Genomic DNA, 25604 nt, shown 5'->3' on the forward strand with positions numbered 1-25604 from the left:
ATATGCAATTTGCAGTTAGTAATTACAATAGTTTATAAACTACTTTATTAAGTAGATGAGTTTATAGACAAACGCATTAAGTACACTAGAGAAAACAACTTCAGCATTCAAAATTGAAATAAAATTAAGAAAATAAATAATGATAGAAAGAATAGAGTTAAAAAACAACAAAACAAACAACAAAAATAAAACACATAACAAAATAATACAAAAATACGAGATTAATAATAAATTCAACAAAGAGTCAATAAACATGAATCAGAGGCTACAGAAAATAATTCTTTAAAATTTAACAATGTATGTTAACTATTTTTGTTGGTCATAAGTAATAATAATATATACTGTATAATATATGTATATATATGTACAAATTCAATTCAAGTAGAACATTTTAATGTTTAATGTTTAAAGACTTATGTATGTGAAATTTACTAACTACTTATTATTTGTAATTGATTATTACATTGAATCTCATCCTGGTCCTTCTGCTGCTGAGTGGTCACCATGGTAACGTGGTTGAAGGTTAGCTAGCGCGCCAATGCAGCCATGGTAACGTGGTTGAAGGAAGCTAGCGCGCCAATGCAACCATGGTAACGTGGTTGAAGGAAGCTAGCTAGTACTACTTTCTTACAATTAAATTGAAAATGTCTGACATTTCGTCGTTGAAAGAGTCAGTTCTGGTCTATTTAGACAGAAGTGGTGGCCTTCAGAAACTGGCCGAAGATTGCAAACCATTCAACGGTAGGCCTGCTGTGAGGAAAATGAAAAACTTGCTAGCTAAGTTAGTAGCAATGAAAGCTAAAATCACCACTTAAACTACATTTAAGTAGTGGTTTGGACTTTGCTAACTGTTGTCCCTCCTTTCCAGACCCCCAGCAGGTCGAGGCAGTCTACAGGTTCTGTATCAGTGTGAATCCCTCTGATGTGATCGAGGTGGACCCTGTGTTGGGTGACTGTGTCCTGTGTGATCCACTGGGAGCAACAGCCTTGTTTCAGTCTGTAAGTGAAAACTGTGAGCTAGTTAAAAAATGAAATGTGAACTTCTACTATAAGGTTAACTACATTTGCTTAATTCCTCATTCAGGTTTGCTTCCTGGCCATAAAGACACTTTCACTTGTTGAAAAAATACACACAGAGAGTCAGGTATGAATAAATTTCATTTTCATTTCATTTCATTTCAAAATGTATTTCGAACACGTAGAATACAAACAAAATAAAATAAAAAATAAAGAAAAAGAATGATCATACCAAGTGGACAGTCAGAAACAATAGTAGTATTTACATACAATGAAAAGCGTAAGAAAAATAAATTGTCCACACTGAGAAAAAGTATAAACTTATTTAATCCCCTTCTCCATAAGTCAATTATTAATTATTAACCAGCTTCCTTATTGAGCCATTCATATTCTATAATTAAATTTTCCTAAATTTGTCAAACTATATTATTATTTATAATTATTCTAACTATAATTATTACCTTTTATCTCTGTCATACAGAAATATATTAAATTAATTACTGATATAATTATCCATCAAAATATAAATTTGTTATCAATCCATAACACCAATTCATTACTTATAATATAACTTAATCACAATACCAATTCATTACTTACATATTTATCTTAATCATATTGACTATTTGTTATCTTTTCTTATATGCGCAAATTATTATTTATAATATACAATTTATAATATACAATATGCACATGCAATACAACCTGCAATATATACATACATACACATACACATACACAAACACATACATACACATATACATACACACACATATATATATATATATACATATATACATATACACACATACATATACCTCACATTGCACTACATGCGCACACTGCATACCACATATACATATATAGACATATATACATATATACAATACACAGCATCCGACCATGCATACATTATTCTTATACATAAAATCAAATATCCACAAATTTGCATTATTCTTTACAGAAAAAATAGGAAGATAGACTAATACAGAATGATTTTTAAGTAACCAATAAATAAATAAACAGTAATAAATAAATAATAATAAATAAATAAAAAGTAACCGTAACAGTAAATGGTGTAGCTATGGCTGTTTCTTCCCCATTGGTTCTGACTGTCCTGTAACAATGTGTCCTCTAATTGTTCCCCTTTAGGTGAATGTAATCCTGAAGTTGACACATCTGCCTCCGTTCCCTGAGTACATGTTGGACCTGTGTAGTTTTCCTCGTGGGTATGGGCCCATGAGGCCTGTCTCCATGGAGGGCCTGGTCATTGCCATGACGAGGGTCACAAAATACACCCAGGGAGCCCGGTTCCTCTGCATCAATGATGACTGTCCCTGCTCTACAGGTACTGTAGGGAAGACACATTGTCACCTATTAACCCTCATTTATCTTAGCTTCTACTAATTGTAAAGACTTGGATTTGATTTCATGTCCTGGATGCTGACTCTAGGGTTTCACCACATTCGTGTCCATGCACCTGGAGCCACCGAGTCAGCTACCGTGAGAAACGACTTCAGCTGCATGATGTGCAGCTCCCCACTGAAAGAGGATGTGAAGTTTAGAGTGTTGGGAGGTGAGAGAGTGATGCCACTGAATGTCACTGGAGACGTCTGAATTGGTAAACAGGGTTAAACGAGAACTGTGTGCATTGTTATGACTAGTATGTTTGCAAATGTGTCTTTGTGGAGACAGACAAACAGCTTGTGGAGCTGATCCACGTCAAAGCACTGGATGTTCTACGTGGCCATCAGCAAAGTTCGCTCAGGTACCAGTCTGTCACCCTGTTTCTCAGAGGTAGGTCTACATCAGACAAGTTTACAGATTTATTATATATAGCCCCAACAGCCCCACTCTATAATTGTGTCCCCTATTACAATGCCACCCAGCCAACAAGTTGATTGATTGTTGGAGCCACATAAAATGTTAGAGGAAACAAAGCTAATAGCCTATTTCCATCAGTCCATCAGAGAGAGGGGAGGGTGATGTGGCAGGTGAAGAGAAATGTGCACTAGCAGCATGTGTTACAGCACATCATAATCAACAACAATACAGAGAAAAGCAAAAACATATCAAAGGTTCACACGAGAGTAACCTGATCTTAAAACAACAAAGCAGACAAAATGACAGCATAAACAGAACAGGGCGTAACAAGTTCTTTATAAAGTTCACCTCTGATATGCTCTTTCAAAACAGGATTTGAATTTGTTTGTGTTTTTTGGCAATCTTCAAGTCTCTTTTTAATCTGGAGGACGGCTGCAGAACACAAGAATGACTTCTTCCTTTACAACTCCTGAAATAAACAGCACAAAATCTGCAATATTTTTTTAACTTTACCATAAACATACCTATGAAATAGACACAACTTTGATTTCTTCAACATTGAATCATCTAAAGCTTTTGTTGTAAAAGGATTAGAGACATGAATACGCCCTGGATTATTTGATTGGTTTGATAGTATACTGTATGACAGCTAAAAGACGCAGAGCAATGACATTGGAGACTGTCCATCAACCAGTTTGTTTGCACAGCATAGAACAAATTAGTACTTTGAGTTCAACTGGGTTAAAAGGCTCAGTTTTCATTTGCAAATCAAAGTCTTAAAGGAGATACTGTACTGTAGATTAATATCCTCAATATTTAAAGGGGTATTATTTGTTTGTAAAATCATATTCTCATCCATTATAGTCACTCCCAGTCCTGAATAATGTGGTTGTAACAGCTTGTATTTACACACAGTCAGATGTCTTGAGGTTTGTCATTAATTTTCTCGGGCTTTCTAAATGAGGCTCACTTTGGAACACAAACTTAGTGGGGGAGAGTTCAAATAAATAGATTTTTGTGCAGCCAGCCGCACACAGTGCCTCATGACGGGATATTAAGTGTTTCTGTCCCCTCTAATAACATTGTCCAGCCAGCACCCCTGGGAGCCGAGCAAATCTCAACACCAGGATTAACATATTCTGTTGACCCAGTCCTGTAGAGGAATTCAATACACTGGGCTCCCGTTACTAAACATATATGTTAATAAGTGCAAGGAACACTCATTAGCTGGCTGTGCAATTCGCACACAGAGAAATCTTTGTTCTGAAGGCCTCGCTATGTGTTTCTCTTGGCAGTGGTTTGTAGGTGGCATGCATGTTTCTTCAATAATCACCAGAACAAGCCCTCTGAGTGTTATTGCTTTGTTTCTCTTATTCGTACAGATGAGCTGTGTAACTCAATGAGAATCGGCCGACTCTACAGGGTGTTAGGCGTTCCTGCGCATGTGCACCAGTGGCCCAGCATTACCTGGAGTGTAGAGGCAAATAGCCTCCAACCGTGGGAGCCAGAGTGTAAGGCAGTATATGATCTCCTATTAAATCCCACAGAAATCCCAGCCAAAAGCATACGGATCACATGTGAATCTTGACACAGTCTATTCTGATTAATCTGAACTATTTTTTATGCAACACAGTGCATCATTACCATATTGAAACTTCTACCATGTCTCACAACTCTACCTACAGATCCCCATAAAGTCAGTGCCACCTTCCAGGAGCTGTTGAAGGCCACAGCCGGTTCTCGCTGGAGGTTCTCAGCCATTGTGGCTCACTGCTTTGGGTTGGACGTGGCTCCTCCGGGCCTCTACAACACCTTAAAGCTAGGCTTGTTGCTCAGCTTGGTGCAGACAAAAGCAGATGCAAAAGACACGTTTCACAACTTGGATCTCCTAGTTGTCACCGCCGACACTCTCATACTAGACAGGTAAAAGTGGTCTGCATGACCCAACTTTGCACACCCCTAAATGGACACACACACTGCATATGAAACCTGAGATTTAGTCCTCCTCATTACCCCTTGTGTTTGTGCTAGACTAATGACATACAGCCTGAGCTTGGCGTGTCGCGGGGTCAGGCATCAGGCCTCGGGGGAGATGTTTGCATCTCTGTCCCGGGACGGACACGGAGCAGGCACTGCTAACATCCATGCTGGCTCTGCCCTGCTAGCCACCGGTGGCATTTGCATGTTGGGAGATCTGGGCTGTTACAAGAAGGACAGGTTGGACGCCATTCAGTCAGGTAGAGCAACAAAGTGATTAATAAGAAAAGGATTCTGTCAGCAATACATATCATGGATAAAAGCCAGTGTACTACTTGTTTTTCTCAGTTCTGGAGAGCTGCACAGTGTCTGTGTTCATCCCAGGGAAGAAGTATGGTGAGGACGCTGACCAGCAGCTTTCCTTCCCAGTCCACTGCAGCTTCTGGGCCCTCACTGACTCCACGGATGCCTCTCGGCGGTCTGGGAGGGCAGACTGTGCCATACTGGGAACAGCAGTGGGTTCAATCACAACATGGTGTCGTATTACCTTTGTAGAGCTCACTTAAAATGTGGTTTGAATGTGCACTAGCTGCGCTGCATTGAGATTTTTGGGGAAGTAAATAGTGTGTTATGTTAGTGGAACTTACAGTAAGCTTGTGTTGTACAATACACTGAATTCAATGTCCCTTTTCACTCAACTCAGATGTTGTTTGTACATAGTTCAGACAAAACAGGAAATTGAGACAATTTACTTTTCTCGAAGGAAGTGCCCTGCCCAGACAACATTACATCACAGCAGAGCCCTTGAGGATAATTAATGCTTTGTTTTTTTCTTTTGCATGGAGGGGAAAGGTCCACCATACACTGTATAACCAGCCAAATAGATACAGAAATATGGTTTAGGTTCCAGGTTATTTTTCTGACTTTAAAGAGTTTTGTCTCGGCAGGTTAACACTCTGAAAACAGCACGTTAGACAGCTTTCTGATGCCCAGTCTCTTCTTTGTGAGCAGGAAATGGGTCCCGTACCAGTTCAGCTGGCAGACGCCTTTGGCCTGGTCATCCAGTGTAGGGATAAGGTGGGAGAGCAGGCCCTGCTTGCCCAGACCGTCCACACCCTCCAGCAGGCAGTGCAGCCTGGAAAACACCTCTACCCATCCTCCTGGGAGTTTTCTACTCAAGACTACCAGGAGGTTAACAAACATCTTCTTATACCAAGACCTTTGTACTGCTTTTTGTTAAAATACACTTCCCTGATTTGAGTGTTTATACACAGACATTGAAGTGCACTTGCTGTCCTTAACTCTTTGCCTTCCAGCTGGTGGCTCACGCACAGAGTTTGCAAGTGGAGCTCAACCCTGGAGCAGAGAAAATAATCCACGGTTACTACATGGCCAGCCGTAGAGTCCGAACACAGAGTCAGGGTGTCAAGATCTCTGTGGCCTCTGTCAAACTACTGTAAGCACTCTAATAATTGCTGATTTAATATTACTTCTTCATTTTCTGTCATCATAACCAGAGACTGCATGTAAAGATCATGAGTCACTGTCCAGTGTAATGCCACTATCATCCACAAGGTGGCGAACTCTCATCCAAACCCCTCTCGGATGACTATTTTTCATTTGGTTATGACAAATGTTTACAAATCTTTTTCACTGTGGTGACATATTTTATGTGGAACTAAAACTATGAAAATAAATGTTTTCAACTGCAGGACAAAAATGTCACATTAAACTAACTTATCATTACTTCAATTATCTGTTTATCTTATCTTATACAATTTTACAATTACTTTTAGTTCATATTTATTTAAAAAAAAAATTATGAACATTTTTCTGTAATATCTTTTTGTTGAAGGATCTCTCTGGCTGAGGCCCACTGCAAGTTATGTCTCAGAACACGAGTACTGGAAGAAGACGCCGTGATTGCTGTGCTCCTCTGTGAAAACTCTGTCACTCTCAAGCATGGTAGATATTTATCACCACCCTCTCCTTCTTACAAAGTACAAATGCAGCACGACATTGAATTAAATCATATCCTACAGTTAGTACAAATACATAATGTAATTTAATGCCAGTTATATGGTTGTCCTGTTTATAAGCATGGTGTTTATGCATCCAAGTCAATTACTGTACATTACACACAGCTTTACCATTTCTATAGTGTAGGTTTTATCCTGGCCCTGGATACTTATTAATAAGCACTGTGGAGGGCTTGAGGTTTTTTCAAGGAATGCCTGCCTCTCCCTACAGGGGCCTCTGCGCTCATTATTCCACCTGACGCAGTGTTTCCCTGTGACCTGGGAGATGTGGAGGGTTTACACAGGAGAGACGAGACCCTGGATGAGCTGCACCAGAATATCCTACGCTTCATCTACGCCTACGCACCAGGAGCAGACACATACATCAAAGAGGAGTAAGACCTCACTCCAGAGGTTCAGAAACACAGGTAGGCAGCACAAGATCAAACTCAACACAGCCAATTGATGACCCTAACCCTTCCCCCATTAATTCCTTCATAGAGGTTGACTCCTTCAATACAGGCATACAAAAATACCTTGAATTTAATGCATTTTCATACAGCAACTACTGGTGAGAGTTAAGATCTAGATACAGTACATGTTTAGAAGGAAAAACACCTAAAATACATCCAAAACAAAATGCAGGGGAATCAAAGCATTTTTCTTGCAGGTAGTTTTATTAATTTAAAAACATTCTGGCATAGAACTCAAGATTTCCTCCAACTGGTGGTGATCCATCAGCTCCTTAAACACATGATCACCTCCTGATCAGCACAGGAGACAAATTACAGCTGGTGCATCTTCTGTGACCACAGCACAACTTCTGGAGCAGCTGGAGGGGAGAACAGGACAGAGGTGAACCTTCTAAAATCTACATACTGTTATCCACATCATATTTACTCTTTTGTAAAAACCAGTCCTGACTGATCTTATGCTGGTGATTCAGTTAGTCACAGTCTCACCACCTTATTGTCTGATGGGTAAACGGCAAATGTGAAGTCATCACTATTCCAGCAGCAGGACTGGCCTATACACATGTCTGACATCTACTACACAGTAAGTTTATGGAACTAATAACCAGGGTTGGGTAATTATTTTTAACTAGGTGGGACTGTTTGGGCAATGCCTTCCAAAGTCCAGTTTACATCAAAACTGATTTATTTTGAGAAGCTCTGCATTATTTCTGCAGTCTCTCAGAAAAAAAACAAAAAACTATAAAAATACTGTAGCAAGGAACTCACCTCCTGATCAGCACAGGAGACAAATTACAGCTGGTGCATCTTCTGTGACCATAGCACAACTTCTGGAGCAGCTGGAGGGGAGAACAGGATTGAGATGAACCTTCTAAAATCGACATACTGTTATCCACATCATATTTACTCTTTTATAAAAACCAGTCCCGACTGATCTTATGCTGGTGATTCAGTTAGTCACAGTCTCACCACCTTATTGTCTGATGGGTAAACGGCAAATGTGAAGTCATCACTATTCCAGCAGCACGACTGGCCTATACCAAAAAGTGCAGCACAACAAAATTGTCAAATAAGTCTCACCTTTGGGTCCACGTGGTGAAAACCAATATTTGGCCATCTGTAGTAGGCAGTGGCGACTTCACATCTGAAATATTACAGCTGGTGCATCTTCTGTGACCACAGCACAACTTCTGGAGCAGCTGGAGGGGAGAACAGGACAGAGGTGAACCTTCTAAAATCGACATACTGTTATCCACATCATATTTACTCTTTCGTAAAACCAGTCCCGACTGAGCTTATGCTGGTGATTCAGTTAGTCACAGTCTCACCACCTTATTGTCTGATGGGTAAACGGCAAATGTGAAGTCATCACTATTCCAGCAGCAGGGCTGGCCTATACCAAAAAGCACAGCACAACTAAAAATGTTCAAATACTGAAGTCTTACCTTTAGGTCCACGTGTTGAAAACCAATATTTGTCCATCTGTAGTAGGCAGTGGCAACTTCACATCTGAAATATTACAGCCGGTGCATCTTCTGCGACCACAGTACAACTTCTGGAGCAGCTGGAGGGGAGAAAAGGACAGACGTGAACCTTCTAAAATCTACATACTGTTATCCACATCATATTTACTCTTTTGTAAAAACCAGTCCGGACTGATCTTATGCTGGTGATTCAGTTAGTCACAGTCTCACCACCTTATTGTCTGATGGGTAAACGGCAAATGTGAAGTCATCACTATTCCAGCAGCAGGACTGGCCTATACCAAAAAGCACAGCACAACTAAAAATGTTCAAATACTGAAGTCTTACCTTTAGGTCCACGTGTTGAAAACCAATATTTGTCCATCTGTAGTAGGCAGTGGCAACTTCACATCTGAAATATTACAGCTGGTGCATCTTCTGCAACCACAGCACAACTTCTGGAGCAGCTGGAGGGGAGAAAAGGACAGACATGAACCTTCTAAAATCTACATACTGTTATCCACATCATATTAACTCTTTTGTAAAACCAGTCCTGACTGATCTTATGCTGGTGATTCAGTTAGTCACAGTCTCACCACCTTATTGTCTGATGGGTAAACGGCAAATGTGAAGTCATCACTATTCCAGCAGCAGGACTGGCCTATACCAAAAAGCGCAGCACAACTAAAAATTGTCAAATACGTAAGTCTCACCTTTAGGTCCATGTGGTGAAAACCAATATTTGGCCATCTGTTGTAGGCCTCATCAGGTGTACCAATCATAGGTCAAACTTGCCATCTTCATCTGCACATCTATGATAAACACAAAAGCCAAATATGTCAGAAAGTCAGTGCACATTCAGTTGCAGTATTTTCCCCACAAGACCTGTTTAAGTCTGTCATAGTAACACCAAACCTCACAAATAATTACTCTAGGGTGTCATCTATTGATTTCCAGCTTGCATGAATAAGATGTACTGAAGAAATAGCCAATATGTTGAGGTTCAGATGACTGATCACCCGAAGGTCAAAGGGTAGCAGTGTAACACAGCTTGGGAGCATGGCTAACCATCGCAGGTCTGAGGACGGGTTCAACAGCAGGTCACGACCTCTGCCATGACCTTTACGTCCTCAGAGGGAGCCAGGAGGACTTTCCCTAGTTGAATAATGGGAAGAGGGCTATTCCCTGACCAGCAGCTCATCTGCTGACCCCTGGACACAACCAGATATGGTCAGAGATGTAAGATGAATGACACTGAGGGCTTTTTTCTTTCTATTGAACTGTCTAAAAGAATGATTTATTGCATTACTTCAGAGACCTGTCTATAGTGAGACATCGAAACCGGTTTAATAGTAGGCAAGTCTGTAGTCATTGGTATGTGTTTATCTACAAAAGCACTCTGAGTTAAGTTCCTTCTTACTCGTCTTCTATTTTAAAAAGGAAAACTGGAAGTCATAATCTTTGTTCAATGGACATTTTGCAATTTGTTGTTCCCAAAGTAGGGACTGAATTGGGAAAAAAAGCTTTTAGGTTTTCAGCACCTACTGCTTGGAATAATGTACAATCTGATCTTCAACTTCAAAACGTAGTTATACCTTGAATGAGTTTAGGGCTCTGGTGAAATCGCTGCACTCCAGGTTGTCTGTGTGCGAGTGTTTTTGCATGATTAAGTTTTAATGTTGTCTGTTACTTACACTATAACTGTCTTGCTGCTATCTTGGCCAGGTCTCCCTTGTAAAAAAAGATCTCTGATCTCAATGGGACTAACCTGGTTAAATAAAGGACAATAAAATAATGACATTTGTCACGTGTCATTATAAAGACATTAATTCGACTGTTAATGCTGCAGGATATAAACATTTTGCATGATATGCTATTAACATAAGTGTGAGAATAGCTGAATAGACAGCACAGCAGGCCCTGCACAAATCTACATCCAAATCCACGTAACTTTGCAAGGCTTCAATACTACACGGAGACACATTACATTGCAATGTTAAACATGTTATATTATAGGATTCATATTAAGTTATTTAAGCTCGAGTGTTTGCATTGTGACTCCTCTAAAATCAACTGTTGAGCTGAGCTCTTTTCTCACCACGTGGCAGAGACATGAGCTAGCTGTTAGCTAACAAGCTACCATGTGGCGTTCAAGAGCCAATAGATAATCCGCCTGGAAACGCGTCTTGAGACGACATGCAAACATATACAGTTATCTCTCAGTTGCATACCTTCGTGATGAAGATTAAACATGATGCAGTCTTCTTAATGCTCAGATGTGATGAGGCTGCTCTCTCTCTCTCTCTCGCTGCTCATGGTTGTGTCTCCGAGGCAAGAGGAGGGATTTCCGGATCCGACTGCTCTTAAATGCGCCTCAGAGCTGCGCACTGAGGCTCATGTAGTGAAGCAGCTGAGCAATACTTATATTGTCAGCAGCAGCAGCCGCATCCTATTTAGATGAAGCTCATATTTAAGATAGAAAAATTGCAAATTAATTTCTTCATATCATTTACATAAAGCACCAGGTTTGTGGCGAATTAGTGATCTATAGTGGAAATTCAGATTATCTTTTATACAGGTTTTGTTGGATCTGCAGAAGCATCAGAACTGGTAGTGCATATTGTTCTAACTTCTTTGCCTTGTAGTCATTTGCTGTCTTTGTGAGTCGAGGCATGAAAATGATTTCATGCATTGTGCTTCTTTGGATTACAGTAAATGACTGCAGTCTGCTAAACAAATAGAGGAGGTGTCCTGTGGCACTTTGATACTTGACCTTGCACTTACTAATAGTGCATTACATTAGGGAATAGTCCTATTTAGCTACTACTAATTTTTTATTTTATTTTATTTATTCAACCTTTATTTAACCAGGTTAGTCCCATTGAGATTAAGAACCTCTTTTCCAAAGGGACACCTGGCCAAGATGGTCAGCAGCAAGAACACAAAGTTTCAGACACAAATAAAGATATAAAATACAATTTACAAACACTAAAAGCACTCAAATTTGCATTAAAAGAGAACTATGTAAAGACAAATGGGGGGACAAAAAGGAACTTTTCTGGGAGTCAGCTGTACAACAAGGGAAGCCAAAAACATTGGCATGCCAGTCTGCTTCTAAAGCCTTCATTTGAGATTTGAAAATATTTAATGATACCAGCTCCTTGATTTTTAGGTCATTTTGGAGCAAATTCCCAAATTCCTTTATTTTATTCAGCTCTGCACATAAAAAAAAAAGACACGGATCTGTATACCTAATAATTTATATAGCTACCTCTCTCATTTCACTCAAACTGACAAGAAATAGTCCAACATATACTGCCCCTTTGTTTCCTCTTAAAGATGTTGTGATTTGCACAAGCATTTATCAATATTTTAAGAAAGTTGCATCATATAATCAGATCAATTCAAACAAGGTTAAGCAAACGTTTTCTAATGAGTGTCAAAAAGACAACTTCATATCACAAATGTTTTCATTTTGTTAAATGTTAAATGTGAAGAGGCTAATTTGCTTAATATTTACGCATTTAAGCTGTACAAATAATTATTTGTTTGCTGTCTTAAACATGTTGGCACTATAAACACAGCTGGAAATACCACCATATATATATATATATATATATATATATATATATATTTATTTATTTATTATCGTTTTTAGCCCATTCTCTAAAGTCAGAGTAAACCTATTCAGCCAGAGGGCCTGCTGTATATTCTTCAGTCAGGTGAAGCCATTTTGCTGCAATTAAATTTAGTGTTGTGGCTCAATTGTTGCCTCCAAGCGAGCACCACATCTGTATTTGAGCACCACAGCTGTATTTAATTGATTTGATTGAATGTTACTAATTGTCACAGAAGTAGAGCGACTGTCCGATGATCACAAGAACAATCCTAAATGGCCAGGAAATACCGGAATAATAATAAATGATGCCCTGACAACGTCTGTGTAGACTTTTAATTGTTATATTATTTTTATTTTTATTTTATTTTATTTTATTAAATAGGCCTAAATAAAAAAGATAAATAAAAAAAACAACATCTGTGTAGACTTTTAACTGTTATATCATTTTTATTTTTATTTTATTTTATTTTATTAAATAGGCCTAAATAAAAAAAGATAAATAAAAAAGGGCACTTTTTCAAAACTTTCGGAGACGTCGTCTTCTTTCACCGAAGTCATTTATTCACAAACAACATTTACAACCATGCATGTAAAAATAAAGAAGGAACATGAGACGAAGAGCCTCCATTGTTGACTCTCTGACAGACCACTTCACATGACAGATGTTAAGTTATTCACACATGCATTTAGTGCAAATGTCTCAACTGAAAGTGCACACCTCAAGCATGACGGACTCGTTAGCCCGAGGAATTTCTACAAATATCATACCTGGGACATGTATGGAGCTGCACAATGCAGGGCAAAAACAGGATTAGTCCAAATAACAACAGAGAAACATGTTCTCCAAAATTACACAATAAAATCAATATATTAATTTACAATGTCTTCCTATTGGCAGGGCTTTAGTGGAAGTGAAATCAGATCTATACTGTGGCAGCAGCATTATGATTGTAAACAGCATGAAAGTCATGCCAGTATATGAAATGGTTTCATACAAATGATTTATTTCTTGGAGGTGGACGATGATGATGGGCCTTGGTTCTCTGACTCTGAACGATTTGAGGTGGTGAGGAACTGTCCGCTTGCTCCGACGTACAGTCTGGATCGCATGGGCCATTTCTGCAAAGACATTTCATTTGTTAGTAAATCAACTTGTAAAAATAGGCTAAAAGGCCACCGAGGATGAGGTTGCATGCTTTGAAAATGTCATGAACTACATAGATAGATAGATAGTAACTTTATTGATCCCGAGAGAAATTCAAGTTTCCAGCATCACAGTTCCACAGTGCAAAACATGTTAGTAAAAAGGCAGTAAAAAAGTTAGTAGTGCAAAGTACCAAAAAATATACCAGATATAAAAATACAAGGAGATGAAGAAAACTGTTAAAACTGAATATAGTGCAGGGTAACAGCTGTGATACACGACTATTAAAAAAGTGAATATAGTGCATAAGAGACTGTTAAAAGTGAATATAGTGCAGGTATAATAACCATAAACTGTGTAGATGATAACCAGATATGTTATGATGAATTAAAAAGAGTAATGCAACATATGCAAAACACATTTATCGTGGTACATATTGTCATTTTGGCTTTATATGCATGAAACCAAAAGCCCCACATGGTGCATATATGGCGACATATAAGTGATCACTGTTTAAAAAGTAGATATTTTGCATTATAGATCCATGCAATGAGAATTTTCGTTTAGAAACAGAACAATTTCACAATAAAATACTGAATCACAATTGACAACAAAAATTAACATACAATATACCTATTATTATTATTATTTTTTATTATTATTATTATTATTATTATTATTATTATTATTTATTATTATAACTGACCTTCACTGGGTGAATCACAATTGACAACAAAAATTAACCTATAACATAACTATTATTATTTTATTTTTTTATTTATTTATTATTCTTAATGACCTTGACTGGGTGAATCACAATTGACAACAAAAATGAACCTATAACATACCTATTATTATTATTATTATTATTATTACTATTATTATTATTATTATTATTTTTATTTATTATTATTTATTTTTTTTAATTATTATTGCTGACCTTGACTGGGTGCATGTAGCCATCACCTTTCAGTGAGTGTTATTATTATTATTATTATTTGTATTATTATTATTATAATATTGTTTTTAATTTATTATTATTCTTACTGACCTTGACTGGGTGCAGGTATCCATCACCTTTCAGTGAGTGTAACGCCTCTGTTTGTTTTGTGCTCTCTCCCTCCTCCTGGCTTTCATCTTGCAGTGTTCGAGTCAAATGGGCGATATAGGTGGTGGCCAGTATCAACACGTCGAGTTTGGACAGCTTGGTGTCCGGCGGCACGGACGGCAAAGTCCTCTGGAGCTCCAGGAAGGCGGTTCTCAGGGTCTGCACTCGGCTCCTCTCGCGGGCCGCGTTAGCTGCTGCCGGGCGTCCTCTGCCGCCGAGCCCGCTGAGTCCGCCGGCCTGGAGCACCCGGGCCCGGCGAGCACCGTCCGGGCTGCAGGGACTGGAGCTCGGACTGGATGCCGGACTGTCATCCACCACCGCAGCTACGGAGCTATTACCAGTGTCCATCCTGAGAGCCTGTCTTCCAGCCATCGGTATGCACTTACAGACCTGCAGAATTATCAAATATATAGACAATTTAGTAGTTATAGCCACTATGTTGCACGTTTTATTGAGCCCAAGTTATAATTGACACAGCTATTTTAGAGACAACTTATTAATTATTTATTGTTGTCTAAATGCATCCGTTCTACTCTTAACTTAACTAATTTATATGACAATTTAAGCTATTGCCTTTGCATTTATTTATTTATTAAACCACAACTTAAGTTGTCTGCATAATGTAATAATAATAATAAATGTATTTATATAGCACTTCTCAAAACAGATGTTACAAAGTGCTTCACAAGACAATAAAAGCAGATAAATAAAGTAAAAGATATGGTATAACTGTTAAAACAGAACATCAGACAATAAAAGCAGATAGAGTAAAACAAATATGGTGTAAATGCTAAAACAGAACATCACAGAACATATCAATAATAACAGAAGTGGTAAAATGGTATAGGACAAGTTCATAAAACAAATATACAGTATATATACATAAATGTGTATAAATGTACACATGCGTCCAGAAACGAATGTGTACATACATATAATGCATGTTCTACTCTTAACTTAACTCATTTATATGACAATTTAAGCTATTGCCTTTTGCATGTATTTATTTATTAAACCATAACTTAAGTTGTCTACAGTCCCATAATTGAAAATGTCTGTTGACAAATTGCATGGTGCTGCAACTTAAACAAACAAAGACATTCCTCGTCTAAAGCTCATCAAACACACAACTTGGAAAAAAAGCCAAACGACAGGACAGACAGACAGCTGCACAAAGTTACACTAAAAAGACACCTGAATTTGTGCTCAGTGACATGCAGTGCAAATGAAGTCAATATTGCATATTGTACAAAGTCATTGTCTGATAATGTAGTTTACCTCTGGTATCTCTCAAATGCGCTGTTTTGGACATGAAGGCAATCCAAAGAGGGCTTCGATAGGAAAGAGAATTAGCTCTTCAATGCAGTCCACGTCCAGCTTATCCTTAGAAAGTGGCGCATCTGCAGAAAAAGGTGCGCAGCAGTCCTTTTACGCGCATCCAACACTTCACCTGTGTGCGTAAAAGTCTCAGGAGCCTTTCACTTATTGGAAACACAAAGCGGTGGACAAGTATTTCACTCCGTGGTAATTAATCACTCCCTCGCAGTGGAGAAGACTGCTCTTTCCCTTTCCTAACTTATTTCAGTCTGAAGGCAGCAGAGGCTCGTTTTCAACGCCAGAGGCAGGGCTCTCTTTTCCTTTAACCCTCATAATGTGGTAGGCCACTCTAATTGGCTAAGAACCTGACACTGTATTTTCTTTATGAGCCTATCAAAAAGTGGCAAAGGGAAGAAAGTTAGTCAAAATCACCTAAAAAAAAAAAAAAAAAATGTGCAGAGAAATAAAGGTCAGTCTTTCAAAACGCTATTTGCAATGCCCCATGAAGACAGGCTGACAAGTGTAAGGTGATATGCAAAACATTTGACTAATTGCCAGGGCGTCTTGAATTGCAAGCTCATTGGAACAGCTAATAAATAAACTCCCAGCAATGCAATCAACAGGCAGCCCATTGAGGAAATTCTTGTGAGACTCCTAAATTAATCACTCTGATTTCCAAGGCTCCCAAACTGGAGATGTCTGCAAATTAATGAAAGGAATTATTCATAATATGCATATCCTCTGACTGTTCTTAATAAACATTGTTTTTGTAAGGATGGAGTAACAGTATTGCTCCGGGCCACTAATTACAAGGCGAAGTAAAAAGAAGGTTAAGTAAGCTTGTTTCCCTTAATGACCCCGCATCTTTCAGGGGTTACACACCCACGTGGCTCCTCATTCAAACATTTAGTGACAATAAATACATCCGCATTGTTACTGTATTTCCTATAAAAGAGTCATTCATCACAGCTGTGTGAATAGAAGCATGTGTTGTTAATGTAAAGCCTCGTAAGTGATCATTTAGATTGTGCCACTCTGCATCTCCCGGTTCACTTATTTGCTGAAATGCATGCAGAAGAAAAATGACACACACCATAGAAAATGTAGCAGTGACTAGTAGGTGGAGAGATTGTTTATATCCTCAGACCTAAAAAATTAAATTAGAAATAAACCAGCTGTGAAAGTGAGAGAAAGAAAAGTGCACAAACCATTATTCATTGTTTTACTCTTTAATTTCTTAGTTCATTTCTAACAATAGCAGATTACTTCCACCCTATTAATTCATTAATTTATAAAAATGTAGGTTTAAGATATTAATCAATTTATACAAATGTAGGTTTAAGAGACCGATCAAATCAAAACATTTGAAAATAGGCTGTGAAATCTTTTTTTTTTTTTTTAAATCCACTATAATCCACTATAGTTCAAGGATACTGCAGCTACGGACATCACAGTGACTGTTCTCTGTCTTTCTAAATATACAACCATGAAAGATCCACAGCTGTGGTGACTAAGACGCTTAAAAAAGGCAGTAGCAGCTGGGTTCGTCCCGCATGTGTGGAGGAGTTGGACATTTTAGTGGACTGGTAGGTTTGTCTTAAGCATCTCCATGACTGCAGATGGGTGAGGAGACAGCCACATGATTGACAAGTCCGCTCATAGGAATCTTTAATGTTTGTGCGCTGTGATATCAGAGAAAAAGAAGCATTATCAGATGTGTCAGCTATCATAGAAGATTTCTTCTACAATAACTTATTGGCCTAAAATTTAGTGATCGTTCAATAGAGACAGCACTGCTTATCAAGAGAATAAAAAGCAAGTCATTTGTCAAGAAGGAAGAATGTGAAAAATTTAAATAACTGATACCACTTTAAAAAAAAACAACGAAGCTTAAAACATTTCTTCTTGATTGTGGGGAGTAAGATGGATCAAGATGCGGGGTTAGTTGTCATCACTCAATTTGTACATTTCATCACACAAATTCTGTATGACAGCTGGTTGTAATGTTACTAATTTAATGTCTACAGTGAATTCATTTAGTAAGTAATGAAATGGAGAGGCGCAAAAATGTGCTCTCTCTCTCTCGCGCGTTAACTGAGATCTGTGTGAACTGTGATTCTGGACCTGAGAGACTGCTGCGGCTTCAACCCCTGCACGTTAGCGCGGCTGCAGATGTGACCAGGATGTGGAGCCTGACCCACGTTAAAGTCATCTGGAATATAAACAAAGATCACAGTAGATCACACACACAAATTTGAATGTGTAAAATCCCACCCAGCATAATAAAGTAATGAATGAAAAATGTGATGACAACAGAAAAATCACACTTTTTTAGTGGTTTCCATATTTCACAAAAAAATTGTGTATGTAGCTGTTTCCCAATATGATCACATTTCTAATGGATACATGTAACTAAATGAAGACATGACCATGCAGAAACAAAGGAGAGTGATGTTAAAATGTTGAAATATACCTGGTCACATGAATTAAAATTAGGGGATAATTGTGTTAAAGTGGGCAAAGGTGTTACAGTAGATTTTAAAGGAGAATTTAGTGACTTACATGTTAAGGGAACGGTCATCAAATGTTTGTTGTTTTTCTTCTTGGCTTCTTTGGATGCTTTCCAGTTAATAATGAACTGTCTGGTTAACTCATTAATTTCCCTGCCATCGAGAACCGCTACAAAAATAAAAACATACATTAAACAAACAAACATTTAATTTGAAATTGAAAAGTGAAGAGTGCATACTTTTACTTTTATCATTATGTGGTGTCTTAATTATTAGAAATAAAGTTCATATTAGGATTCCATTGAGAACGAAAATGAATAATATCTCACCGAGGCTTTTGACCGCGGTTATTACGCGGTCTCTGTACTTTGTTTTTTTACACACAGGATTTTCACTCAAATCCATTTGAAGCAGCTGAGGCCAGTGACTGAACACATCCTCTAACTCCTGAAAATACACAAAAAGAAAAACTTCACCTATAATATGTATATTTTATTAACTATTAATGATTCAAATGGCAATAGTGTGTCTCTACAGCTATGCTCAGTGACTAAACAGCAAGGGACAACTTCCTTTTAAACAAATATGATGCATATTTCCTAATTACTAATCAGAGACAAACATCAGGGAACTTTTAAAGACATGGTATAAGTGAATGGTAATTTGAAGTACAAGGGCCAAAGGAAAGTGCATAAACAACACATCAGTCTATTTTAATAAACAGTGTCGCCGGTGTCATGTAACTACACGTTTTCTCCTGGGGCAGTGTGAGGCTGGCTCCTCCAGCGAGTTGCCTGCAGTTGTATGTTTATCTAAAGGCACATTAATCCAAGCCTGGAAATATGAATACTCTCTGGACACGCTCTGATTGTTCATTGCCTTCCTGTCTTGGCCAAAGCGCTTCCACTTTTCCAGCTCGTGCTGCAATCAGTTCAGAGGGGACCCCTGAGCGCCGCGCGCTCCCAGGCTTTGATAAATGATCGTGTCAGGGCCGTCACTCAAAAGGCCCTCACCGACAAGCAGCCCAGCGCCAAATTGCCCCCCACGCGGGGGCGTGGAGAACAGCAGAGGCTGGATACTCACTGAGCTTGGCTGGCTCTCTCGCCTGGACTAATGATGGGCCAGTTATGAACCTGTATTTGACCAGGGCTTCGATTCCCCTGTCCTCTCTGCCCTGCACACAGCTAACGGCCTCCGAAGATGCTCCCCATTTGTCACCCTGGCTGACTGCCTGTCATAATCTATTTTAAAAATCCATAATGTTTCCTCTGGATTCGGAGCAAATGGCGCAGAAGAAGGGATTGATCCTTCGAAGGGCTGTCTTTGCAGGATCAATAGTGGCAGACGGGTTGTATAAATTATAGGAGATATCTGCTCAAAATTACACGTGTACAGCAATTACCTGCATCAACGTCCTCAAAAGAAAATCACTTGTGTTTAAAAAAGTAGCCTCAGCAGGGTAGTCAATTATAAAGTGTCATCCTGGTGTTAAATGCCAGTAAGAAAGAAGAATTAAGTCCTTTTAAATGATGTCATCAACCTTTTCAGTTGATATATCAGAAAGCCATCAGAGAGTGAGCCTCAAAAACAAGCAGACCAGTGAGGATAAATCCTATCTCTGCCTCAGATGAATCTCCCCTAACGTTAAGTACTGGTGGTTTAAGGTATCAAATAGAGGATTCTGAGGCAGAGAGGAAAAATCAGCTTCCTAAGGAAAGAGAGAAACTCGTGCTTGTTTAAAGCTGTCAGCGAGAAAAGCCTCAGGGGAATGGCTCGCTGATTTGTTGAATAATTCGGACCCTGTGCGAGTCATGGAGACTGGGAACCTATGGCGGGATTTGCAGGATTTGGTTCTTTAGAACCCTGTTCTCCATATCATTTCACACATCACTGCAGAGAGCTATACGGAACAATGTTAATGCTGACCCGATCAACTAATAGCTGCTTTGTTGACTTTAATACACCATGGCGTGCATAGTTGCTGTGCTGTGGTACTATTTACTTTGACTGCACAGCATACAGTCAGTTTCTACTTCTATCACACTAATGAAGAAGACTTGAATTGGTTTCACGGACACTTTTAGTTAAGTTTTAGAAGAAAAGAGCTATATTTACCTTCATATTGTGCAATCGATTGTCAGCAGCAGAAAAATGCTGGAGTTCCCTCAGCACTTTCAGGTCCCTGATGTCATCAATGTTGTTGTTATTGATATTCAGGACACACAGAGTTTCCTGTGTAAAGAATTTAGATTCACGAAGAGAGAAGAGTTCAATTTACAGATAATAGACAGAATATTACAAATAAATATTACATAGTGAACCCTAAAGGAGAAAATATACATATTTAATACACTATATACAGTATTTTCATCTTTCTTTGCTTGTGATCCGCTTGGATTAAGCATTTAGATGTGTTTTCTTTATATGCCTGAACTATTGGATCATGTCCAAATCAGACTCTCTAGATAGTGCTGTTGCTAAATATTCATCTTGGTTTGAAGTTCTATAACGGCACATTTATAAAAAAAAAAGCTGGAGCTCTCTAAATTTGCACAGCAATTTCTTTAATTATCCAAACAAACAAGTGAGACTTTTGGTGTGTTTATCCATGGCCTGGGCAGTAAACGAAGACGTAAACAGACCTAACTGATTTGTCAGACCAGAGAGAGAGCAACAGAGGTCTCTTTTACATCATCAAACCCAGCACAATACTGCTTTTACATGGATCACTGGCCTCAGAGGAATCTTTTAAACTTGATGTGATAATCTACCAGGTTTATACACCACACATATCCTTGTGTATAAAAAGAGAAAATGAGGCTTAAATGAGGCTAAAAAATATATAATTTTAAATAAAGAGGGATCAAATTATTCAGGGAGTGTGGATCATCCTTCTTTTCTCATACTAACTGTACTGAACAGTGTAAAAATAGGTCATACAGCCAGAGCGAGGAGAGTCGTGGGGTCAAGGAGCAACTTTTCCCCCGGTGACAGCCTCTGATTCTCCAGATGAAGCTCCTTGAGCTCACAGAGCGTCTCTAAGCCCTCAACCACTGCAATCCTGTTTCCACCCAGATACCTACAGAGCAGGAAAACCACACACACGTTCACACACACACCTTGGACTTTAAATGATTACCACAGAACAGGACAACAAACAGTTATACTCACAGCTTGGAGAGCTTCTGCAGATTGGAGAGATTATCTATACGAGTGAGGTCGTTGTTCTGCATGTACAGATGGGTGAGGTTGGAGGCGAAGCCAAGGTTGCAAATTTTTGTGATCTGATTATCATACAGGTAAAGAACGGTGAGGTTTCTACACATGGAGAGATCACCCTGAAAAAAAAAAAGAATTTAAAAATGAGGCATATAAGAGGAAGAGAATGAAATCATCAGCGTTGATAAAGGCTACTTACAATGTCTTCGATACTCTTGCTGAAAAAGTGGAGGTGAGTGAGCGTCTTGAGGTACTCTGGGAAGGAGAGGCCCCTTTTCTTTTTGAAGTGGTTTCTAGATTTAGCGATCAGATCGACGGTCAGGCGTACCATGGTGGCTCGCTGCTTTAGAGAGGATCCTTTTCAGCTTCAGCCAAGCATTCAGCCCACAGCAGATCTGCCTGTATGGGAGAAAAAAATGGACATGTGAGCAGGAAAAAGGCCTAACAAATATTCCTTAGAATAACTACTTAATAATGCAACATTACTTCAGCATTTGTAATCACAAATGACAGGCAAAGATTAACCCTGTACAGCACTTTAAATGGCCTAAACCTAATTGTCAATTCACAATTCGGGATAATTGATGAGAAAAAAACATCATTATTCTCCAGGAAACTTGCTAAGAGGCCAAAGGTTGGTTGACCACTCAATTTATGTTGAGAGCGGTCAATTCCCCAAGCAGACTGAGCTTCTACTACTTCCTTTCATTCACTACCCAAGGGGCTTGTTTATTAGCTTGACCTGACATTGAGATATGACAATTTGCACTTTGATTTTACCTTTGCAAAAAGGCACTATTATACATCTCCTCCCCACCTGCTCATTATACAGGGGTCAGTGTGTGTGTGTAGCTAAAATATGGTGGAAGAAGGTAGAGAAGAGATGTGACAGACAGCAGACATTTTCCACACTTGATCTCAAGGCATCAGGCCGAGGTTATAGGAGACGAGGACACTGATCGATACACCAGAGCTGGACAGAAGTTAAAGGCTAACTGAATTTATACACTCCTGGGCCTGGGTCTCTCCTCTCCAGGGACTCAGGGACAGCAGTTTATCACTGTCAAAGAAAGTGCGACACTCATAGATGTCCGGGGTTCAGTACGTGAGGGACAGGAAATATCCACTAAAGCAGGGTTTCTCAACCTTTTGTAACTCAAGGCCCACTTCCGATTGTTGAAAATTTCCGAGGACCACCTTCCCAAATAAATGACAAACTGGGCTATAAATATGTGTTATTATGCCACTGTCAGGTGTAATGACCCACATAGATATTCAGCTTACCCTCACCCATCACGGCCTGCCGTTATGAATCCAAAGTATTCAGGGTCATATTTCCTCACCACACACTTTCACTGGTTTCAAACATTTTGTGTCCATGCATCTGTGACATACAGCATATGTCTGTAAAGGGGAGACTTGTGGGTACCCATAGAAACTATTTTCATTCACATATCTTGAGGTCAGAGGTCGAAAATGGCTATGCTAGTTTTTCCTTGCCATAATTTAGCTTAATTTTGGAGCGTTATTTAACCTCCTTCCCAACAAGCTAGTATGACATGGTTGGTACCAATGGATTCATTAGGTTTTTCTAGTTTCATATAATGCCAGTATCTTTACTCTAGCTTTATAAGTGAGCAGCTACAACCTCTGAAATACAGAATAGCGGTTAATCTAAGCATTTGGCATCACCTTCGCGGCCCACTAGGTGGCTCTCTGAGGCCCACCAGTGGGCCCCAGACCAGTGGTTGAGTAAAGCTGCACTAAAGTGAATGCAGATAGCCAGTGAAAGGTGGTGGTGGTGGTGTTGGTGGGGTTCACACAGCTGGGGAAGGCCCAGAAACATGTCAGCAGGGTGTTATGAATTGATAATGGATATTGATAATTGATAATTATATTAATATATATATAATATATATTAATATAATATATATTATAATATATTATTATAATATATAATATATTATAGTATATACATATATATATTATTATATAATATATAATAATATATATATAATAATAATATAATATTATTAACTATGGCTAATTCATAGCTGGTTTAAAAGCTATCACAACACTGTTTGTTAGCGTATTCTATGACTATAACCACATTTAGCAAACATTTCCTCTTATTATAGTGAGTTTGGATATGTCTAAAATATGAACTAAACACTCCTACCTCTCGAGGTCTTCAGAAAAATGTGAAATGCGAGCTAGTTAAACTGTTTTAGCTGCAGAAGTTGTAGCTACAAAGCTAGTTTTGTTTGAGAGTATCATGTTGCTATGGAAACCACGCAAGCAACGCGTCAGTCACAATAATGTGATGGGGACAGAATTTGGTGCAACACCGGGGAAGCGGAAGTAAGCAGTGAAATACTCATCTGTGGTATTTGTTATGGTTAACAGTATTTGGGTTAAACCAAACAGTCATACATGTTATTGCCCATTTTAGGAAAATGGTTCAATGAAAAACAGTTGTTGCTAAATTGTAACTTGTTTTTTAATTAATTATTTATTTGCATTTGAATTGTATAATTGTAAATAAAAGACGGATAATGGTTATAATAATAATAATAATAATGATAAATTGGAATTATATTGCGCCTTTCAGAAACCCAAGAACGCTTTACAAAGGGGGCATACAAAATCATACTAATAAATAACACAGAGGAGAAACTATATCTAAGTAATTAGAAGAGTGATGTGTAGGAAGAGTCAGCTGAGATCATAGGCCTTGATGAACAGGTGGTGTTTGAGGTTTATATATATACATAAATTAGCGTTTTGACAAAGGGGAGTGACTAACTAAATCCTGCTTTATTATTCTACAGTCCAGTAGGAAAAAAAATGTTACGGTTTGTTTTACACAATAGGGGGAAAAAAAACAGAACCATTCCCAATAAGTTTGAACTCCAAAATATACAGTATAAATATATTGACTGATATTTCTATATTATATGAAGCCATAACACTGATTGTATACATGAAATAAGGCAGGGTACTAATGGTCAAGTAGGCCTATGTTCAGATAATTGCCTGTTCTATGTCTCTGGTACCTCATCAAAGTTCCTGGATCTTAACAGGAATGTTAAAAAAAAACATTTTTTGCAGTGTAAGTAGTGAGTCTTACAATTGCCTTATCACATCAACTGAACTAAATGTATACCAAAAATGTATGTTTTTTATATTTTCTGACTTTGCCGCTAAAATGACATTTATCCGTCTTCCAAGGCCACATACCAAATCAGGACCACAGCCCACTTCTCCCAGTGAGTGACCCCTGCAGTGTTAATCTATATCATGTCAAGACCTGGGTTTCCTGTAAGGGAGTGACTTGTCTCCACTTATGCAGGAGCACATGGCGGAGAGGAAGTGGAGCACCTCCAGCTTTCGGAGCTGCGGGATCAACTTCTTCACACACGGGGGCCATGGTTGTGAGGTCAATTCCCCAGAGAGCCAAACTAAACATAACATCTCCAGATCTTACTGGGGTCATTAGATCTATAGGGCCCAGATACTGTAGCTACCCATAGCTATTAATCATGAGCATTATCAATCTGCTGCTTTCATACGAGTCCTTGTTCTTTATTTTTGGGTGGATAGCAAAGGAGAAGGCATTCCTCTGCAATCTGTGATTTTTTTATATTAATGGAGAACATACTTTGGAATTACAAAAAACTGCTAAATGTTAAAAGATTAAGGTAAAACACACGGGTAATGGATTTTTGGCTTCCCACAATTTGACTTGATTAGAATTTACATAAATTCTCCTATTCCACCTTTAGTCATGCATACAAATGTCCATCTGGTGATAATCACAATATTTACATGCCCAACGAGTTCAATATGTTTCACTGATTCTAAATCACCATGGAAGACCAAACATTAGGTGAAACTATTTTAGAAGTGCATACT

The 25604-nt window shown here is 38.6% G+C and overlaps 3 protein-coding genes and 1 long non-coding RNA gene across 5 annotated transcripts; 1 reads left to right on the forward strand and 3 right to left on the reverse strand.

The window, feature by feature from the left end:
* The first annotated feature begins 549 nt into the window (after positions 1 to 549).
* mcmdc2 (minichromosome maintenance domain containing 2) lies at positions 550 to 14815 on the forward strand. 2 transcript variants are annotated; one of them, XM_074621689.1, is made up of 15 exons: positions 550 to 741; positions 869 to 999; positions 1085 to 1144; positions 2170 to 2365; positions 2471 to 2593; positions 2713 to 2814; positions 4224 to 4352; positions 4527 to 4764; positions 4873 to 5078; positions 5167 to 5333; positions 5830 to 6009; positions 6135 to 6274; positions 6674 to 6783; positions 7069 to 7264; positions 14680 to 14815. In XM_074621689.1, the coding sequence occupies exons 1-14, from the start codon at positions 645 to 647 to the stop codon at positions 7233 to 7235; spliced, it is 2046 nt and encodes a 681-aa protein (XP_074477790.1). In that variant the 5' UTR covers positions 550 to 644; the 3' UTR covers positions 7236 to 7264; positions 14680 to 14815. The 2 variants fall into 2 exon arrangements, with proteins under 2 accessions (XP_074477790.1, XP_074477791.1); XM_074621690.1 differs by having other exon boundaries at positions 601 to 781.
* Positions 7495 to 11165, reverse strand: LOC141759544 (uncharacterized). The gene is made up of 6 exons (XR_012592141.1): positions 11004 to 11165; positions 9486 to 9584; positions 9121 to 9239; positions 8755 to 8873; positions 8390 to 8508; positions 7495 to 7668 (listed from the first exon to the last, which is right to left on the reverse strand). It is a non-coding gene; the product is annotated as an uncharacterized LOC141759544 (long non-coding RNA).
* On the reverse strand, positions 12926 to 16406 carry tcf24 (transcription factor 24). Its single transcript, XM_074621692.1, has 3 exons — positions 15922 to 16406; positions 14587 to 15033; positions 12926 to 13510 (listed from the first exon to the last, which is right to left on the reverse strand). Exons 2-3 carry the CDS (start codon positions 15013 to 15015, stop codon positions 13394 to 13396), a joined length of 546 nt encoding a protein of 181 aa, XP_074477793.1. The 5' UTR covers positions 15016 to 15033; positions 15922 to 16406; the 3' UTR covers positions 12926 to 13393.
* A 770-nt stretch (positions 16407 to 17176) lies between these two features.
* On the reverse strand, positions 17177 to 24003 carry ppp1r42 (protein phosphatase 1, regulatory subunit 42). The gene is made up of 9 exons (XM_074621691.1): positions 23869 to 24003; positions 21889 to 22088; positions 21642 to 21808; positions 21411 to 21549; positions 20586 to 20702; positions 18800 to 18917; positions 18523 to 18639; positions 18085 to 18172; positions 17177 to 17642 (listed from the first exon to the last, which is right to left on the reverse strand). The coding sequence occupies exons 2-9, from the start codon at positions 22018 to 22020 to the stop codon at positions 17558 to 17560; spliced, it is 963 nt and encodes a 320-aa protein (XP_074477792.1). The 5' UTR covers positions 22021 to 22088; positions 23869 to 24003; the 3' UTR covers positions 17177 to 17557.
* Positions 24004 to 25604: the final 1601 nt, after the last annotated feature.

Source organism: Sebastes fasciatus, chromosome 21, assembly GCF_043250625.1.
Source record: "Sebastes fasciatus isolate fSebFas1 chromosome 21, fSebFas1.pri, whole genome shotgun sequence".
NCBI lineage: Eukaryota > Metazoa > Chordata > Actinopteri > Perciformes > Sebastidae > Sebastes > Sebastes fasciatus.

What these genes read in the sequence shown, in the direction of transcription:
- tcf24 (XM_074621692.1), bottom strand. Translation starts at nt 15,015, where the DNA reads ATGGCTGGAAGACAGGCTCTCAGGATGGACACTGGTAATAGCTCCGTA. An exon ending in GATACCTGCACCCAGTCAAG is followed by an intron (nt 13,511 to 14,586) that starts GTCAGTAAGAAT and finishes ATGTCTTTGCAG; the next exon opens with AAATGGCCCATGCGATCCAG.
- mcmdc2 (XM_074621689.1), top strand. Translation starts at nt 645, where the DNA reads ATGTCTGACATTTCGTCGTTGAAAGAGTCAGTTCTGGTCTATTTAGAC. An exon ending in AGATTGCAAACCATTCAACG is followed by an intron (nt 742 to 868) that starts GTAGGCCTGCTG and finishes CCTCCTTTCCAG; the next exon opens with ACCCCCAGCAGGTCGAGGCA. An exon ending in CTCTGTCACTCTCAAGCATG is followed by an intron (nt 6,784 to 7,068) that starts GTAGATATTTAT and finishes CTCTCCCTACAG; the next exon opens with GGGCCTCTGCGCTCATTATT.
- ppp1r42 (XM_074621691.1), bottom strand. Translation starts at nt 22,020, where the DNA reads ATGGTACGCCTGACCGTCGATCTGATCGCTAAATCTAGAAACCACTTC. An exon ending in GCAAGAGTATCGAAGACATT is followed by an intron (nt 21,809 to 21,888) that starts GTAAGTAGCCTT and finishes TTTTTTTTTCAG; the next exon opens with GGTGATCTCTCCATGTGTAG. An exon ending in AAGCCGCAGCAGTCTCTCAG is followed by an intron (nt 17,643 to 18,084) that starts GTCCAGAATCAC and finishes CTGATATCACAG; the next exon opens with CGCACAAACATTAAAGATTC.